This window comes from Sarcophilus harrisii, chromosome 2 (genome assembly GCF_902635505.1).
Source record: "Sarcophilus harrisii chromosome 2, mSarHar1.11, whole genome shotgun sequence".
In the NCBI taxonomy this organism is placed as follows: Eukaryota; Metazoa; Chordata; class Mammalia; order Dasyuromorphia; family Dasyuridae; genus Sarcophilus; species Sarcophilus harrisii.
Window position 1 is genome coordinate 532,538,018 of NC_045427.1, and position 20,675 is coordinate 532,558,692.

The window sequence follows — 20,675 nt, forward strand, 5'->3', positions numbered from 1 at the left end:
GAAGAAATCAAAACCATCTATAATCATATAAAAATGCTCTAAATGAATACTGATTATAGAAATACAAATTAAAATACCTCTGAGGTACCAACTCACACCCATCAGATTGACTAATATGACAGAAAATGAAAATGATAAATGTTTAAGAGGTTGTTGAAAAACTGGGATACTAATGTACTGTTGGAATTATGAAATGATCCAATCATTCTGGAGAGCAATTTGGAACATTCCAAGTTTGCATAGCCTCTGATCCAGTACTACTACTAGTTCTATATTCCAAAGAGATCATAAAAAGGAAGAAAGGACCTATAGGCAGAAAAATATTTACAACAGATATTTTGTGATGGTAAAGAATTTGAAATCGAGGAGATGTCCATCAATTGGGAATGATTGAACAAGTTGTGGCACATGAATACAATGGCATATTATTATGCTATAAGAAATGACAAGCAGGATGGTTTCAGAAAAACCTGGAAGCCTTACATGAAATGATGCTGAGTGAAATGAGCAGAACCAGGAGAACATTGTAGCCAGTAATAGCAACATTGTGCAATGATCAGCTATGAACGAATTAGCTCTTCTCAGCAGTACAATGATCTAAGGTAATTCCAAAGGACGCATGATAAAAAATGTAACCCACATTCAGAGAAGGAACTGATGAGAGTATGAATGCATATCTAAGGATATTATTTTTACTGTTTTTTTTTTTGGTATGTTTTATTTTCTCTTTTGATCTGTTTTTTCTTTAGCAATATGACTCATATGGAAATAGGGACCTGGAGCCAGGAAGACCTGAGTTCCAATCCTGGATAAAATGATCCTAGGCAAGTCACTGAATCCTTCTTAGTTTCAGTTGTAATATAGAAGAGTAACCACATCTAATTTTTGAGAGGATCAAGTAAGATAATATTTGTAAAGCACTGTGGGCTCTACTTGTTGGATACCATTTCCCTGATATTGTTAAAAAAATTTTTATTTTTGTTTTGTTCAATGACCTAGAAAAGTCTCACTGTATCCCATTATCAAACTATGTTAAAGGCAGCTAAATAGTCTCTTACTGTCTTCCCACATTTGGGTGGGGGAAAGAGAGAGAAAGAGAGAGAGAGAGTGAGAGTTTCATTCCATATTAATTAATTTTGTTATGTCTTCCAGTCTAAAAATATGCTTTTTAAATAATAATGATGATAATAGCTAACATTTAAAGAACACAATGCTTGAAAGTCACACAGTGCTTTACATATATTATCTTACTTGAGTTTATTCAGCTGAGTAAAGCTCCCTCATTTTTGAGTTGTCTATAGCAGTCTGCCATACAACCTCAAAATGAGCCTGAAATTATTTATGACTTTTTACTCAGTAATTGGGAAGCAATATCAATTTCCCATACCTATTGTTCTCTGAGTCTATTAATTCCCAAGGATGATATATATATATATATATATATATATATATATATATATATATATATTTTTTTTTTTTTTTAGGAAACACCAGCACAACCTGCTTGTAGGCAGAAGTTGGAAGATATGGCATTTTTACTATTCCTTGAGTAAGGTTTTTAAGGTTTTCTAGAGGACTTTCCACCATAAATTACTTTGGAGTCAAAGCATGGTCAAACATGGTCAAGCATGAACTCAAGGATTAAAGAAATCCAAAACTGACAGCATAAAAGGAAGAGAAAACTACTAAAACACAAATATGGTTAAAAAACAATTAACAACAACAAAATAACAGCAATCTAACAAGGTCCTGGAGAACTGATTCAATATGGGAGAAAGATGACAGAAATCCCATGCTTTGGCCCAGTCCGTCAACAAACATTTATTAAGTGCTTGCTAAGTGCCAGACACTTAGTGCTAGGGATATGAAGAAATACAAAAGATAATCTCTGTACTTAAGGAATTTACAGTCTAATAGGGAAGAAAACATGTAAACAACTATGTACAAACAAATCATATATAGGATAAAATTGAGAATAAACAGAAGGCAGGCACTAGCACCAAGACAGTTCAAAGACTTTCTTTAGTAGGTGGGATTTTATCTGGCGCTTGAGGGAAGGCAGGGAAAACAGTAGGTAGAGATGAGGAAGGACAACATTCCAGTTACAGAAGATAGTAAAAAATGCAGTCAGAAGATGGAGTGACTTGTAAGAGGAAAGCAAGAATCACTGTAAGAACACTAAAAAAGGTAAGGGAGGGTATATGAAGGGAGAGATAAGGTATGAAGGACTTTGCCAAATGGAGATGATTTTATATTTTATTCTAGAGGTGAGGGAGCCACTAGAGTTGAGTAGTAGGAGTGACATGGTTAGACTTGTGCTTTAAGAAGATCATACCAACAGCTGCACTCATGAATGTTATAGATAGTGCTGGCATCCACAGGTTATTTGTTTGACATTTCTGGTGTAATAGAGTGCTGGATTTGGAGTCAAGAAAGACCTCACTTGAAATCCTGTCTCAGACATTTTTTAACTCTTTCAGTCTCAGTTTCTCCACCTGTAAAATGGATGTATTAGTACCTAATATATATGTATATATTACTAATATATATAGTCAAGAAGACCTCACTTGGAATTCTGCCTCTAACATTTTTTAACTCTTTCAGTTTCAGTTTTACCACCTGTAAAAAAAAAATTATATATATATATATATATATATATTAACAGGACAGTCCATAATACAGGTTAGGCCTGAAGTCAAGAAGACATTTCTCTGTGAGTTAAAATCTGGCCTCAGACACTTACTAGTTGTGTGACCTTGGGCAAATCACTTAATCCAATTTCCTTCTCTGTAAAATGAGTTAGAAAAGAAAATAGCAAACCACTTTGCTATCTCTGCCAAGAAAACCCTAAATAGAGTCATGAAGAATTGGACATGACTGAAATGACTGAACAATAGCAAAATATATAAAGTGTTTGCAAACCTTAGAGAAAAATATACATTAGTTAGTATTATTATGAAGGGAATCTTATAAATGTTTTATAGTGATTTAAATATCTATTGGCTTTTCTTATCTAGATCATAATACACAATATGATTATATTCTTTTTTTTTTTAATTTAATAGCCTTTAATTTACAGGATATATACATGGGTAACTTTACAGCATTAACAATTGCCAAACCTCTTGTTCCAATTTTTCACCTCTTACCCCCCTCCCACCCTCTCCCCTAAATGGCAGGATGACCAGTAGATGTTAAATATATTAAAATATAACTTAGATACACAATAAGTATACATGACCAAAACATTATTTTGCTGTACAAAAAGAATCAGACTCTGAATTATTGTACAATTAGCTTGTGAAGGAAATCAAAGATGCAGGTGTGCATAAATATAGGGACTGGGAATTCAATGTAATGGTTTTTAGTCATCTCCCAGAGTTCTTTTTCTGGGTATAGCTAGTTCAGTTCATTACTGCTCCATTAGAAATGATTTGGTTGATCTCGTTGCTGAGGATGGCCTGATCCATCAGGACTGGTCATCATCTAGTATTGTTGTTGAAGTATATAATGATCTCCTGGTCCTGCTCATTTCACTTAGCATCAGTTCGTGTAAGTCTCTCCAGGCCTTTCTGAAATCATCCTGTTGGTCATTTCTTACAGAACAGTAATATTCCATAATTTTCATATACCACAATTTATTCAGCCATTCTCCAACTGATGGACATCCATTCAGTTTCCAGTTTCTAGCCACTACAAAAAGGGCTGCCACAAACATTCGTGCACATACAGGTCCCTTTCCCTTCTTTATAATCTCTTTGGGATATAATCCCAGTAGTAACACTGCTGGATCAAAGGGTATGCACAGTTTGATAACTTTTTGAGCATAGTTCCAAACTACTCTCCAAAATGGTTGGATTCGTTCACAACTCCACCAACAATGAATCAATGTTATGATTATATTCTTAGGCACACTAAAAAAGTATATTGCTTTAAGATTAGACGATATGACACAAGTCAGGGTTAGATTACAATTTTATCTTTCAAAACAGCAAAGCTTCCCTTCTTTGTACTTTCTATCAGTATAGGGAAGTTACTATATAATCTAGGATTTTTGGTTGTTCTAAAAATTCTATTCAAGCTGATTCAGCACAACTTGCTAGATAGACTAGAGTAGAATTAATTACAGGTAGTAGTGGTTATTTCGAGACAGTCTCATTGTGAATCTAGTTTAGTTATAATGTGTCAATGCAGTTGTCAGACATCATTTAATTGAAAGAATCAAATATACAATCTGATACTATTGACAAATGATAGCATTTTATATATGAAAAATCTGTGAGATGTTTTTATATTTTTAAAACCTAAAACTGGTCACCATAATTAACTTTGGAATAGGCTATTCATTTACTAATTTTAAATTAAAAAAAAATTTTAAACCATCATAACACAGAGGTAACAACTTTAAGAGGCAGTTTATTTTTTCCTTCTATTAATTTTTACATTTTGATACCATGTAACATTTTTAAAAGCCCTATTTAAGAAAAATACTAGGCATGTGAACTTTATAAAGAAAGGAAGTTGTCCATCTGCATGGCAGCTAATCCTACAAAGAACTTTTTCATGTGGCTTCTGCTAGTCCTGGATTCTGTCTAAAACATTTACACTTTCCTTCTTTCAGAATCTGATCAAAGAACTTTTTTTTAGAAATGAGCAAAAACTATGATTCCTGAACAAACTTCATTTTAATTATTTTTAAACCTCAAGGCATTGGCATATGTATTCCACATGGCTGAAGATGGAACAAAAAGGTCTTGTGTATCTGTGCTGATCCTCTTTTCGACATATTGGGAAAACAAACATGGATACTAGCTACTAGATAAACTAAAACCTTTGTTTATCACACAAGGACCATTCTAAGACTCATTTTTAAATAAAAAAGTAAAAAGTGAATGGAACATATAGCCAAAGTACCATGTCATCCAGTACAATGGGTCAAAATAATTTACATAGTATTCTTAACAATACATCAATTCTCATTCTAGTTTAAAGTAAAAGCTGAATATCACATAATTATTAGTAATAGTGAAAAAGCATTTTAAAGGTTGGAAGCATTGGTTCATTCACTGGGAATAAAACATACTCTCTAAGTCCCACTTCTTCTTACCAAACTAAGAATAATTTACAGCAAATTTCCAAAATCTTAAAAAAAAAAACAAAACCCTTTAAATATCTCTCACATAATTCTTTTAGGGTATAAACAAATGTCTCAGCCAGAGTGGAAATGCAAGGGTCTGATCTTACTAATAATTAGCTGTGACCTGCTCTGTTTTCAATCTGGGCTGATTCATCTTTCTTTAGCTAGCCTGGTAGCTCACTGCTCCAAGAGGACTCATCACCTTAGTGTGGATATCAAATTATTTAGTCCACTGAAACTCAGAAATCACAAATTTAAGAGATTCACTAGCTTCATCTTGCTAGTCAGTTGCAGGGATTACAGATATTCACTACAGGGAATGGCTTAGATATATATAGATATATATATATATTTTTTTTTGCGAGAATTTATCTTTAACCACATTATTTTATTTTTATAATTTTTATAGTTTTTTTATAATATTTTATATTACAAATATAGTTTTCAACATTGATTTTTGTTAGATTTTGAGCTCCAAATTTTTCTCCCTACTTCCTTTTCCTCCCCTTTCCCTAAGATAGCAAGCAATCTGATACAGTCTTTAACCACTATAGACAAAAATGTGCTCTGAAATGCTATAGGATCTTTAAAAAAAACAAAACAAAACAAAACTAAGTCATTATTATAAAAGCAGATTTTTAAAGTTTGATATACTTAATTTATAGATAATTAAGAACTTAAATTGAATTTAATTAATTTTGATAGTTGAGTTCATAAATTCGAAACCCTAACTTAGAATAGTCCTTGTTTTCCTTTGTTATGTCTGACAAATGACCAAAGCAGATATTTGTTCCTAAAAGAGAATAGAAATATTTCTAAATACCAAACAAGTTCCAATTTATGGATTCAAAACATATGAAAACAAGCACAGATGAGAAAAGAAACCATGCTTGTCTTCCTAATTTAGGTCTGATACATGCAGCAATGTGCCTTCTCAGAACTTCAGGACAGTATCTGTGTTTTACATTCCATTCCAATTCTTTACTAAAGTTGAGTTTTAGAAAGGAATTTGTAAGGTCTGGGCTAGCTTTCTGGAGGGCCTTGGGACCAGCCTTGGTCTCAGCAGAATAATCACCACGAGAATAATCACAAAGAGAAATTACAATATATGGCAATGGATTTCATGTATGTGGTGAGCTAGAATGAGGAATGGAGTACGGGTGATAAATTGGGAATAATCAATTCTCAGAAGAATAATCACTACGAGAATAGTCAGGAATTAAGTCCAAAGTCTTTATTGTCTCCTTCAGTCTCCCAGTCTGAACCAGTCTCTTCCAGCATTCTGCCAGTCTGCCAGTCTCCCTTCATGCAGGAGGCAGGAGAGCCACGATGAGGATAATAAAAGATAGAATGTCTATCTTCCAGTTCTTGTAAGCCCTTATATACCTTATTGTAATTACATCATTACAACATACTGATTATGTGTGAACTTAAAGAACCATTACATCACCATGCTAAGTATATATGTGAACTAGAGAACCATTATCTTATCAATTCCACTGAGTTAACACTTTGTTTCAAGTATACTTCTCCAGAGTTCCCGGCTTTCTACAAGAATCAATATCCAGTGACCAATTCATGTTGGCCCTTATAATGTCAACCAATTTAATGAGTTCAGGAAGGGAACGACAACTTAATGCCTTCTTCTTGAGGAATCTCTAATATTTGCTTCAGGAATCCAAGTATATCAGTCACTCAGCCAAAACTCAAAAACCAAAAACCCCAAAGCATTCAGTAAGTACTTATTATGTGCTACATGCCTAAAATACAAAGAAAAGCAAAAAATGTAATTTCTTCCCTCAAAAATTAACATTCTTAATGAGAAAATATAAATAACTAGATATACACAGGATATATAAATAATAGATGGAAGATAATCTCAAGAGGGAAAATACTAGCTTTTTTATGTAACTGTATGTACATGTACATTATGTACATTAAAAAAAATAACTGGCAAATGAGTGCCATGTGCACTGGAGTGACAAAACCAATTTATTTCAATAAAAAGTCTAGATGAGAGGTAGGGAGGGCCTAAACTAGAGAAGTTACTATATAAGTAGAGAAAAGACTGCATATAAGGGATATTGTAAAGAGAGAAATTACAATATCTGGCAATGGATTTCATTTATATGGTGAGCTAGAATGAGGAATGGAGTAAGGGTGAAATATTGGGAATAATCAAGTTTCCAAACATAGGGGAGAGGATATTAGTGCTTTTAACAGACAGTGAAACTGAGAGGAGGGGAGGATTTAGAGGGAAATGATTTAGAGGGATTTGAATTTTGCCTGAAAGGAAACTGGTAATGTAGACCTGAAAGCCAGAAGAGATAAGTACCAGATATATAATCTTAGTGTGCCTGTGCTTATGCCTAAGCTCATTCATTCTTTCATTCTCTTTGTCTTTCTTTTTCTCTGGCTCTCTCTCTCATTCATATCCACATATCTCCCTCCATTCATATATATATTATCAATAGATATCTTGATATATATTGTTATATGTGTATGTGTTGATATCTCTCTATATAAATCAATGAATCACATTTTTTTTATTATAATAACTTTTTATTGACAGAACCCATGCCAAGGAGATTTTTTTACAACATTATCCCTTGCACTCACTTCTGTTCTGATTTTTCCCTTCCCTCCCTCCACTCCCTCCCCTAGATGGCAAGCAGTCCTATACATGTTAAATAAGTTACAGTATATCCTAGATACAATATATGTGTGCAGAACTAAACAGTTTTCTTGTTGCACAGGGAGAATTGGATTCAGAAGGTAAAAATAATCCAGGAAGAAAAGCAAAAATGCAAACACTTTACATTCATTTCCCAGTGTTTTTTCTTTGGGTGTAGCTACTTCTGTCCATCATTGATCAACTGAAACTGAATTAGGTCTCTTTGTCAAAGAAATCTACTTCCATCAGAGTACATCTTCATACAGTATCGTTGTTGACGTATATAATGATCTCTTGGTTCTGCTCATTTCACTTAGCGTCAGTTCATGTAAGTCTCTCCAAGCCTCTCTGTATTCATCCTGCTGGTCATTTCTTACAGAACAATAATATAATGAATCACATATGTTATGGCAAGTGAACCTATAGAAACTGACAGGATCACCAAGTGAGATCATATAATGAGAAAAGAAAAGATCCAGGACAAAGCCTTAGTGTTCATATACTTTTAGTGAATATAGATTAAAGGAGATTAGGAAGAAATGGTCACAGAAATAAAAGAACTAGAAAAGAGAAATGTAATGAAGAAGCAAGAGAAAAGAGAAAAATGTGATTAGCATATCAAAAGCTATGGAAAGAATAAGAAGGATGAGGACTGAGAACAGTCCATTAGATTTTGAAATTAAGAGATCATTGACTGGTAACTTTGGCAAAAGCAGTTTCAATTGAAAGATGAGATCAGAAGTTAGGTGACAGAATGTTTATAAGACAGTGAGAAGCAGGAAGCAGAGGTATCCAGTATAGATAACTTCTTCAAGGAATTTAGATGAGAAAGGGTGAAAAGACATAGAATGTTAGCTGTCATATGGATATTTCATAGGTGGTTCTACTACAACCCTTGTCATAGCCAGCTAAATAACAGTAATAATTATTCATATTTGTAAAAAGTTTTGGACTTTGCAAAGCACTTTATAGACATCTCACTTGATTCTCAGAAGAACCTTGTGAAATAGGTTTTATTATGATTATTCTCCTTTAAGAAAGACAAAAATAATATGAGAATTAAGTGATTTGTTCAGTCACACAACTTATATTTTTAAGGTAGGATTTGAACCAAGACTTCCTTCTTCCAAGTCTAACAATATATCACTACAGCTACAGAGGGCCTCAAGGAATATAAGAATAATCTGTAAGATTTTATTCCATGCTGAAAAGGAAGGATCCTGACACATTAAAAATTAGGCTTCTTATATTCTGAGCCACCTTCATGCAAAATAGCCACACTAAAAAACATCATTAAATTACAGATGACTATAAACAGAAGCCTAGGCCTCTCAAAATATATATATATATTTTTTAGAGCAAAACAGTTTCTACAGAATGGTTCTACAGCATTCAAGTTAACACCAGTTATTACTATGATAAGTCTCTATCTTTGTATGTGGATGGTAGGTAGCAGAGATTTACAGGCTACAGATTTCAGGGCAAAAAAGCTATAATTAGGAGAACTAAGAGAAGCTAGAAGAGAGCATAATAACCAATATGATGTGATACCTCTGACCTGTAACCAGGTAAAATAAGGATACTAAAAATTTGGGGGAAAATATCTAAGTCATTGTTAGGTATAAGCAAGAGTTGAGATAAAAAGGATGAGAACTAGGGCAAATCAAAAGCTACAGAAAGATAGGTGAAGCAACAGATAGTACACTGGGCATGGAATCAGGAAAGCTCATTTTTGTATTTAAATCTGATTTCAGACACTTACTAGACATGTGATGCTGGGCAAGTCACTTGTTTGCCTGTTTCCTCATTTGCCTCAATTTCCTCATCTATAAAATGAGCTGGAGAAGGAAATGGCAAACCACTCCAGAATATTTACCAAGAAAACCCCAAATTGGGGTAACAAAGAGTTGGATATGACTGAACAATAAGAAGACAAACTTTAAGACACACGAGAAGCCTAGAGATAGGAATAAGGAAGGCACAAATATTAACAGTAATAAAGTAATGATTAATCAACAAATAAGTCTTTAGTGCCTACGTAGTATTTTTGGAAATCATTCTTTCCTTTAAGGAGTTTAAATTCTATCAGGGAAAACTTACAGAATAAATGAATACAAGGAAACTTTTTTTTGAGGTGCTAACAACTGGAAGGGATAAATAAAAGTCTCCTTTAAGAGGTGGAATTCAAGCTGAGACTTTCAAGAAATTAGGGATTCTAAGAGGTGGGGATGAACTAGGAATCAATAAAAGGCATAAGGACAATCTGACCAAAAGCACAAATATGGAAGATGGAATGAAATACATGAGGAAGTACAATCAGGTCTACTTAACTGGATCACAGAATGTAGGAGTGGGAGTAAAGTATAATAATTCTAGAAAGAGAGGTTGGTACCAGATTGCTATGGTCTTTAAAAGTTAAACAGAGAACTTTATATTTTATCATAGAGGCAACAGAGAATTCTTGGCACTTTTTATCTAGTGATATGATCAGAACCTCAGCTTTTGGAATATCACTCTGGCAGGTGTGTGGAGGATAGATTGGAATGGTAACAGATTGAGACATAGGAAATACAATTAGGGGACTACTAATAGATCAGGCAAGAAGTAATACAGGTCTGAAGTATGATGGTGTTTGAGTGAGTAGAGAAAAAGAGATCAATATGAGATCATGTAGGTAGCACTGACAAGATTTGGCAACCAACTGGATATGGAGGTGAGGGAGAGGGAAAAAGGTAAGAAAATGAGGATGACTTAGGTTGTAAAGTTAAGTGACTGGAAGAATGATGGCACACTCAACATAAAGAGGGAAATTAGGATGGAGGGAAGATTGATAAGGTAAACATAAGGAGTTCTTTTATGGATATATGTTTGAGATGCTTTTAAGATATTTGGTTGGAAATATTCAATAAGAAAGTTATGATGCAGAATTCAAGCTCAGGAGAAAGAATAATAATTGCTATATAATATAGGAAGTTATCTTCACAGAGATAACTAAATCTGTGAGATCTGATAAGATGACAAATTCATTCATACATCAACAGTGGCAGAGACAATAAAGACACCTAGAAGAGAGGTGGAATATTTTGTATGAGGAACAAAGCCAGACTGATTGGAACATAAAAATATATGAATGAAAGTAATTTATAGTTAGAATCTAAAGGTAGATTGGAGTTAATTAAGCCTTAAATGCTAGAATGTTTCAATTTGATCCTAAAGGAAAGAAGGAGCTGCTGCAATTTATTGAACCAAAGCAAAGTATAGGGTCGTAACTGAGTTTTAGCAATATCAGTTTAGCAAAGGAGGATGGACAGGAGAGATCTGAAGTAAGGAGACCAATTAGGAGTCTGAATACTATAATGCATCAAGAGGTAATGAGGTCTCGAACTAAGACAGTAGCTATGTAAGCAAAGAAGAGATGGAGGTAAAATATTGTGAAGGCATAATTTATAGGACATTAGATTGAACAAAAGGGAAAAGGAAAAGTAAGCTGAGGATGACAGAGTGATTGGAAGGAAGGTAGTGTCCTCAACAAAAATAGGGAAGTTCAAATATATAGAAAAAAGAGCTTTTGAGTTAAACCCATATTGAGAGGGTGTGTTGATCCAGCAAATGAGACTGAGAAGGATCAGTCAGGTAAGAAAGAAACAAAAGTGAGCAGTGTCATAAAAATTTTAGATACTGGGGCAACAGATGGCCCTGGGGATAGAACATGAGATCTGAAGTCAGGACTTCAAACCCATCTCAGATACTTAACCCTTACTAGCTGTGTGACCCGAGGTAAGTCACTTAACTCCAACACACTCATCCCCCTCCCCCAAAAAATAGATATTTAGAAGATGCAGATGATTGACAGCATCAAATTCTAGAGATGGAAGATTGGACAATTCTTTCCATCAATGAGTTTATATTTCTTTCTTTTTAAAAATTTATTTACTGAACTAAATACAAAATAAGAAAAAAAAAAGAAAGACAGAAAAAGAAAAAAAAAAAAACAACAAAATATTGTCATGTACCCAGCAGAACATTAGGGAGGATTCAAACTCCAAAACAATAAATTTCCATTTCAAGTAAGCATATATAATAATAGAAGAAATTATGTTCATGAGTGACCATATTTTCTTTATTTCCTTATAAGTTATTCTTTTGTTCTCCATTGTACACTTTTAACTTTATTCTATTTTTCCCCCTTTCATTACCCCTTCCTGCAAGCAGGCTACAATTAAGCACTGATACACACACACACACACACACACCCATATCACACACATTGTACACACATATATTATACACATATATAGATCTACATGTATACATACTCACATATATTTATACACACATATAGATATGGATTTACTCACAGTAAACACACATCTAAAACATTATTAATATGGCTGATATATAATGTAGATTTTAAAATCTGACTTGATGTAAGATCAATGATTACTAGCCCTGCTTTTTTTTTTTCTGATAAATTCTACTCTTGATCCTTGTTGAAGTCTTTCTGTATATCTCTTCTTTCTTTTTTTTTTTTAAGTATACATGTCCAAACAGTTATTTTGTTGTACAAAAAGAATCGGACTCTGAAATAGTGTACAATTAGCCTGTGAAGGAAATAAAAAATGCAGGCGGACAAAAATAGAGGGATTTGGAATTCTATGTAATGGTTCTTGGTCATCTCCCAGAGTTCTTTCGCTGGGTGTAGCTGATTCAATTCATTCCTGCTCCATTGGAACTGATTTAGTTCATCTCATTGCTGAAGATGGCCAGGTCCATCAGAATTGATCATCATATAATATTTTGTTGAAGTATATAATATATCTCTTATTTCTTATCCCTGCTCTCTTCTACTTTAATTCTGCTCTTTAGCTTATCTTACTATTACCTAACCTCTTCCCGCCTATGATTCTCTCTCTTATTTTTTCCCCTCACCCTTTCCTTCTTTCTTTATCCCATTACCATTAAGATAGATGTCTTTTCCCACTCTGATTAATCTAAACAGCTTTCTGTATACCACCTTATCCTATGTTACTCTTCTCCCCTCTCTCTATCCCTTTCCCATTAATTTATATACCTTGTCTCATTACCATTACTCTACATACCCTTCTATACCCCCATATACTTATCCTTTATCTCTCGACTATTAATCGACACACCTTGTCCTACTGACATAAATTTACACATCCATCAGTAACCTGCCTTATTCTCTTCCATTCCCCCTTATTTCTTCATAGATTTTGAATGGTACTATTCCCTTCATGCTATACACACACACACACACACACACTTAGTGTTTTCTATTTAAAACATTTGCAATGTAAATAGATTTTCAGAACTATGATCCCTCTTCCCCACTCTAATGCTTCTATATGGGTTCCTCCTCTGTATCTCATTTGTATAACATAATTACCTTTTTCTATACTTTTTCTATATATATGTATTTATATACATAAATACCTTTTTCTAGACTGCTTTTTAGAATTAGATCGTACTCAACTCTGTCCCAATATTTCTTTTGAGTTACCAATTACTGATGTCAAGCTTAAATGTGAATTTTTATGCACAACACATAATTTGTCCACAATGAGCTCCTTGAAATAAATCATTGATATTGGCTCTTATAGTAAAATTTTCTATTAAGTTCAAGTTTGGTTGAGACAAAATCCTGAAAATCTGCAAGTTCAATGAATGTCATTCTTTTCATTCATGATATATTATTTTTGGCTGTAGGCTTTGCTCTTTTGCCAGTATATATTACAGGACCTGTGGTCTTTTATTGTGGCTGCTAAATTCTGTACAATTCTAATTGTAATTCCAACTTTTTAAAAATTTTATTTTTATTTCTTGCATAATTTTCTTTTTGATCTGGGGGTTTTGAAATTTGGCTGTAATATTACTATATATTTTCCACAAAGGATTCTTTGAGGTGGCAATTGGTGTATTTTTTTCTATTTCTATTTTTCCCTCCTGTTCTAGATAACTTTCTTTTTTAAAAATTTGATATTTCTATTTTTCCCCAGTTACATTTATCTATTTATTTCAGTGTCTTTCTTTTTTTTATTGAAGCTTTTTTTTTTCAAAACATGCAAGGATAATTTTTCACCACTGACCCTTGCTATACCTTGTATTCTAATTCCCCTCACTCCCTCTCCTAGATGGCAAGTAATCCAATAAAAAATATATGTAAATCTAATATGGGCACATGTATTTATACAATTATCTTTCTGTACAAGAAGAATCAGATCAACAGAAAAAAATGAGAAAGAAAATAAAATTCAACCAAACAACAGCAAAAAAAAAAAAAAAAAAAGTGAAAATGCTATGTTGTGATCCACACTCAGTTCCCACAGTTCTCTTTCTGGGTGTAAATGACTCTCATCATCACAAGATCATTGAAACTGGACTGAAATCATCTCATTATTGAAAAGAGCCACATCCATCAGAAAAAATCATCATATAATCTTGCTGTTGCCATGTACAATGGAATCTTGCTTCTGCTCATTTCACTTAGCATCAGTTCATGGAACTTTCTCTAGGCCTTTCTAAAATCATCCTGCTGATCTCTAAGAAAACTTTCATCGATTATTTCTTGTATTATTGGGTCAAGGTTCTTTTTCTGGTCATAACTTTCAGGTCGTCCAATTTTTATGAATATATATTTTTGATCTGTTCTCCAGATCTGTTATTTTTCTTATGTTTCACATTTTGTGCTATATGTTCACATTTTTTATTTTCTTTTGTTATTTCTTAGTCTCTTATAGCTTCCCCAATTTCTCCTTGATCAATTCTAATTTTCAAAGAATTATTTTCTTCTTTAAGACTCCATATCTCCTTTTTCAGTTGGCTAATTTTTTTTTCATAATCTTGTTTTCTTGGATGGTTTTCCTCAGTCTCTCTCATTTGATTTTTAAAGTCTTTTATGACTTCTTCTATAAATTCTTCTTGGGCAGATAACCATTTAACATTACTCTTTGAGGTAGAAGAGGGTTTTTTTTTTTGGTGGTTGTTTTTTTTTTTTTTTTTTTTTTTTCTTTTCATTCTACTCTTCTGAAGTTGAACCCTGTTCTCACCCAGGGCCTCTGCAGCACAACTGGGCCTAGAATTCCCAAGCAGTAGAGATTGCCTCAGATTCAGATCTCAACTCATCTCATAACCCGGAAAGTGAAAGTTCCTGTTCTTCTGGCTGATACTCCAACCAAACCTAGCTAGCTCCAAGGTTCCTTACTTGCTGTTTCCACAGAGCTAGCTTGTTTTATTCTAGGAGGACCCTGCCTCTTACTCTTCTTTGTTTTTTACCAGTCTCTTCACTCTGAGGTGTGAATTTGTCCTGAAAGTGAAGGAAATCTGGAGAGCTTGAAATTTTCTGACCTCTTTCACTGCCATCTTTCTAGAATCCTTTCCCAAGGTACTTATATTGAAGATAAAACATGCCAGGGAGGGGATAATTGATTTGGAAAGTTACAGAAATAATGATAAAAACTACACAGGAAAATAATGATATCCCTTTTCAGGAAGCACTAGCAAAAATGATTTTCATTATGGTTCCAAAACTGGGAATGTTGGAATGGAAGTGTACAGAGAGACTTCTCTCAAAATCCAATGGTCTTTGACACCCTTGATCATTCTCTTCTTGAAACTCTTTTTTCTCTGTGTTTTTGGGACATCACTCTCTTCTGGTTCTTCTCTTATCTATTAGATTGCTCCTTTTCAGTCTCTTTTGCTGGATATATATCCACTTCAGGCTTTCTACCCAGAAGTGTTCCATAAGACCCTGTTCTCTATTTCTATATTATTTCATTTGGTGAGCATATCAAGTCCCATGGGTTTATTTAGGTTCTCTATTCTGATGATTCTCAAATCTACTACTCCATCAACCAATCCTGCCATAGCTCTCTCCTATCTACCACGACTTCAATTGCTTTTCACACATCTTGAACTGGATGTCCAATACACATCTTAAATTCAACATGTCTAAAACTGAATTCATTATAATACCTTCTTTATCCTTAAACCCTTCCCCCTTTCAAACATTTCTATTATTCTTGAAGATAACACCATGTTTCCAGTTCTTCGGGCTTACTTCCCAGGGGGACATCCAAGACTACTGACTATCTTTCACCTCATATCTAACCATTCCTAAGGTCTATTTATTTCACATTTACAACATCTCTAAAATATGGCCTCTTTTTTTTCCATGATTCCGTACTGGTGCAGACCTTTATCACCTCATGCCTGGAATATTGCAATATCCTGCTGGTAAATCGACTTTTCTTCCAACTCCAACCTATCCTTCATTCAGTCACCAAAGTAATTGTCCTAAAGTATAGATCTAACCACATCTAATGTTTCTCTATTATCTCCAAAATCAAATAAAAATTGTGCTTGGCAGTCAAAACTCTTAATAACTTAGTTCCCTCCTACCTTTCCAGTCTTCTTACACTTTATTCCCCATCATATATACTTTGATTCAATGACACTGGCCTCTTTGATGGAACAAAATAAAATACTCCATCTCTTTGTTTGCTTGAACATAAATTAAACGGCTTTTCTTCTTTTTGTTAATAAAGTATGAGGCAAAGTTTTCTTCTGAGAAGAATTAGTAGGGTGTGGTATGGGAGACTTTAGAAGAGGAATTTTGTAGCTGTCACTTTGGGGAAACAAAGAAGAGATTGAAGGCAACAGAATCAAGAAAGACATTGGTAACACTGTTCTTTGCCTTAGGCTCACAGCTTTTATACATATTCTGTTTAGAGAGAAATCAGCCCTAGCATGACTTATACAGTGCTCTGTAAGAGGTAAAGAAAATAAATGAGAGCATTTGGCTAAGGTAAAGAGTGTGAACATGTATGGGATTGAAAGTATGAGAAAAGCAGTAACTTCTGGCAGGCATATTTTCATCAGCAGATAAAAAGAATGATCATAGAAGCCAAAGTGTGGGGCTAAATGGGGGCTAAATAATCCCAATAAAAACCTGAAGTAGGTATCAGTGTGAACACTGTGCATCCAAAAGAAATTTCCAATACTTCACAGGTTCATTCCTAGTATCAAGGGGGAAATACATGACTAAGGAAACCTAAAAACCATATGACTACTCAAACTTGCATTCCTAAGCATGAAGACAAGCTCCTCTTTGCATTTTGGAATGTCTGAGCATGGGCTTACATATACCTGCCCTATGAGATGGTCATTAAAGAATAAGGAATATTCATTCTTTTGGGAAAAAAAATCAAATTATATTTCTTTTACTTTGTTACATAATTCCCATTCTTGATCTGTTTACTTAGGAAGGCTGCTTGTTTCTGAAAGTTTTCTTTGCTTAATTAACTTTTTGAATAAATTTACTTAGGGAACAATAGTTTCCAAAAAATTACGAAAATTAACTATTGGTTAAGAGAATTTATCTTTTCCAGTATTTTAATGTGTTGGCAAAAATTTCTTTTCTTCCAAGGGAACAATGATAGATCCAGTTCATTGCCCTTAGAGATAAATAATTCACATAGAAAAAGAAAAATGCTTTTATAAATAAAAAAGCATAATAGTTATTATGACAACTTAAGGATCTTTGGAGCTTTGTATTTCAATCTTCAAATGACTTTTTTTATTTATAAGTTAGTGAAATAATTCAGTTCTCAGTGAAAATAAATGCATTGCTTATCCTAGCAGTTTATGTTCTCTAATGTAGTCAGTCAAATTGAATCACTTGCAGAAATCTGTGGTGGATAATATGTTTCTATTAGGCACATGACATGACATTTGCAATTTAGCAGATGGCACAGCCAATTGCAGAAGCTTTTAAAAAGCTATAGTTTTTAGTTTGGTTCTATCACTGATTATAATACCTTGGTACTTTATAGTGCTCTAAAAGAAATTTATTTCTCTAGTTGAAAGCCAAATTCTCATAAGTGTCCATTTTTTTTTAAAAACATAAGCCAAATCCTTTGTCACCACTGGAGTTGGATTCAAATAAATGGGTTAACACGAATTTTGTAAACTAGGTTAGATTACAAGGGTCTTTCAGATCTTTGGTTTCTTTTTGTATAAAAAGAGGAGTCAAGTTTTGGTAATACTTTAGTTATTTACTTCACAAGGTTATGTAAAGGTAAAAAATTTTTAAATCATAAAGTGTTATATAAATATGATAGGAACAGAGCATTTTGAATAAGTTCAAACTCAGTCCAGTGATTCAGATTTGGATATTAAAATGAAATTAAAGTTATTTTTCAATTGTGAAATGCATTAAAAACTATTCTATTGATAAGAAATTAAAAATTTAAAAGGATATTAACTCAAAATAATGCTATTTTCTTCTACAGCTCTTCATGTTGATCAGCCATATTAGGTCAGTAAGTCATTCCCATGTAATGGGCCAGAACTCTATACTTGAAACAAAGATTCTTACAAGTGTTAATTCAGTGGAATTGATAAGACAATGGTTACCTAGTTTAGCATGGTGATTAATAGTTCTCTAGTTCAGTATGATTGATTTAATCTTATAACAAATAATGGTTCCCTAATGATATAATGACTGGTTTATACTAAGTATACTGTAAATGATCTAATTATAATAGAGCATATAAACTGGGATAAACTCAGCCAGAGTCAGACTCTGAGATGACAGAAGACTGGAGGCAGGAGCTCAAGCTCAAGCTCAAGGAGAGACATTCATTCCATCTCCCACCTTTGTGGTGGCTAGAAGCTGGAGCCCAAGCTCCCGGAGTTAGACAGATTTCAAGAGAGAAGCCATCGTGGTGGTCCTCCTGTTTCCTCCACAGAAACCAAGACACATTCTGGAGGACCTCCAGAAAGCTAGCCGAGCCCCAGGCAAGGAGACAAGACTTTGAAGGAGATAATAAAGAATTTGGACTTTATCTCTGGCTACTCTCGTGGTGAATTCTGCTAAAAGAAAGGCTGGTCCAGAGACCTCCAGAAAACCGACCAGAACATTACATTCCCAGAAGGTGGCAGAAGCTCAGAAAGATTTTGGATACTAACATTCCTTGGCTTTGACCCTTTATAATTCAGAAAGCAAGGAAACTCAATAGCCTCCTCAGCCATTTAAAAGACTAGTACACCTAAAACAGGTCTTAACATATAGGAAGTAGACTAAGATTGATGACTCTGAAGGAAAGAATGGGGCTGATGATTTGGTGTAGTTTTTCTGCTTAAATCCCATTCACTCAAAGTTAGAAAATCACCATTGTGATGTCATAGGTCCTCTCCAAAAACAAAGGATGAACTACATCAAGATATATGACTTCATTGATGCCCTCCCAGATGAAGAAATTCTAACTTTAACTCTCTCAGTTTCTGTCTCCATCTCTCTATATGTTTCAGAAGTAGAACTTGAACCCTGGTTTTCCTGGCTCTGAGGACAATATTCTAAACATTATGCCACTCTGAGTCTCATTATATATATGAGCTACGACTACAATTGTTAATATTTTAATTTTACTTTCAGAATGCTTATATCTTGTCACAGGTTTCAAACTTTAATATGAAAATATTTTTGAAATTAAAAAAATAGGAATATTTGGATAAGTGCCTTCTGGGTATAAAAAGAATACTTCCACACTAAAAGTGGAAGTTTTAGGACTTAAAATAAGCTTTCTTTTTAAGCAATAGTGCTATATTGAATACTATAAAAACTGATTTAAATGTGTTTAAAGAAAACAAAGAATAAACTTCTTTCACCTAGATAATGAAATATTTTTAATCTCCCCTTTTATTTCCAGAATTTCAAATCAGGCATTTAATTGGAGATTTTGTTCTTTTTTCTAGTTTTTTTTTAGTTGCATGCCCAATTCATTGATCTTCTCTTTCTCTATTTTATAGTAAGTATCTATAGATATAAAACTTCCCCTAAGAACTGCTTTGGCTCCATCCCATAAATTCTGGTATGTTCTCTTATTAGTCATTCTCTTGGATGAAATTATCTATTGTGTCTATGGTTTGTTGTTTTACTCATTCATTCTTTAGGATTAGATTATTTAGTTTTCAATTAATATTTGGTTTGCTTTTTCCCTGGTAATTTATTACAGGTAATTTTTATTGCATCATGATCTGAAAAAAATGCATTTACTATTTCTGCCTTTCTGCATTTGATTCTGAGGTTTTTATGCTCTGATACATGATCAATTTTTTGTGTAGATACCATGTACTGCCAAGAAAATCGTATATTCCTTTCTGTCTCCATTCAATTTTCTCCAAAGGCTTATCATACCTAACTTTTCTAAAATTCTATTTACCTCCTTAACTTCTTTCTTATTTATTTTTTGATTTATCTATTTCTGATAGAGCAAGGTTGAGATCCCCCATTAGTACAGTTTTTCTGTCTATTTCTTCTTACAGTTCTAACTTCTCCTCTAGAAACTTGGATGCTATACCACTTGGTGCATATAATGTTTAGAATTGATATTACTTTGTCATTTTTGGTATACTTTAGCAAGATGTAATTTTCTTTCTTATCTCTTTTAGTTAGATTATTTTTTGCTTTTGCTTTATCTAAGATCAGGATCTCTACCCCTACATTTTTTACTTCACTTGAAGCATAATAGTTTCTGCTCTAGCCTTTTACCTTTACTCTGTATGTAGACAATGAAATATTTTTAATAAAAATTTTATTAACAAATGGAATTACTTACCAAGTGGCAAAAATGCAAGACGATTTCCGGCCATGGAGAGTTCATTGAGGCTAGGAAGTTGGCAAAGATGACGAGGTACACACCATAAATGATTTCGATCCACAGTTAGATACTGCAGAGAAAGGCACATATGAAGCCTCTCCGGTAAAGTTAGTAAACGATTGGTAGAAATGTCTAGCGTCTGCAGCTCCTTTAAATCTCCAACCTCTGGAATTAAAGTTAATAC

General features: G+C 33.6%; 1 protein-coding gene across 3 annotated transcripts in view; it reads right to left on the bottom strand.

Annotated features, from left to right (window-relative positions):
• LRRC28 (leucine rich repeat containing 28) overlaps positions 1-20,675 on the bottom strand; it is a 174,121-nt gene that overhangs the window by 56,689 nt on the left and 96,757 nt on the right. For all 3 annotated transcript variants that reach the window (XM_031955518.1, XM_031955517.1, XM_023497364.2), the window contains exon 6: positions 20,450-20,656. In XM_031955518.1, the coding sequence (XP_031811378.1) occupies positions 20,450-20,656 (207 nt within the window). The remainder of the gene's footprint in view (positions 1-20,449; positions 20,657-20,675) is intronic.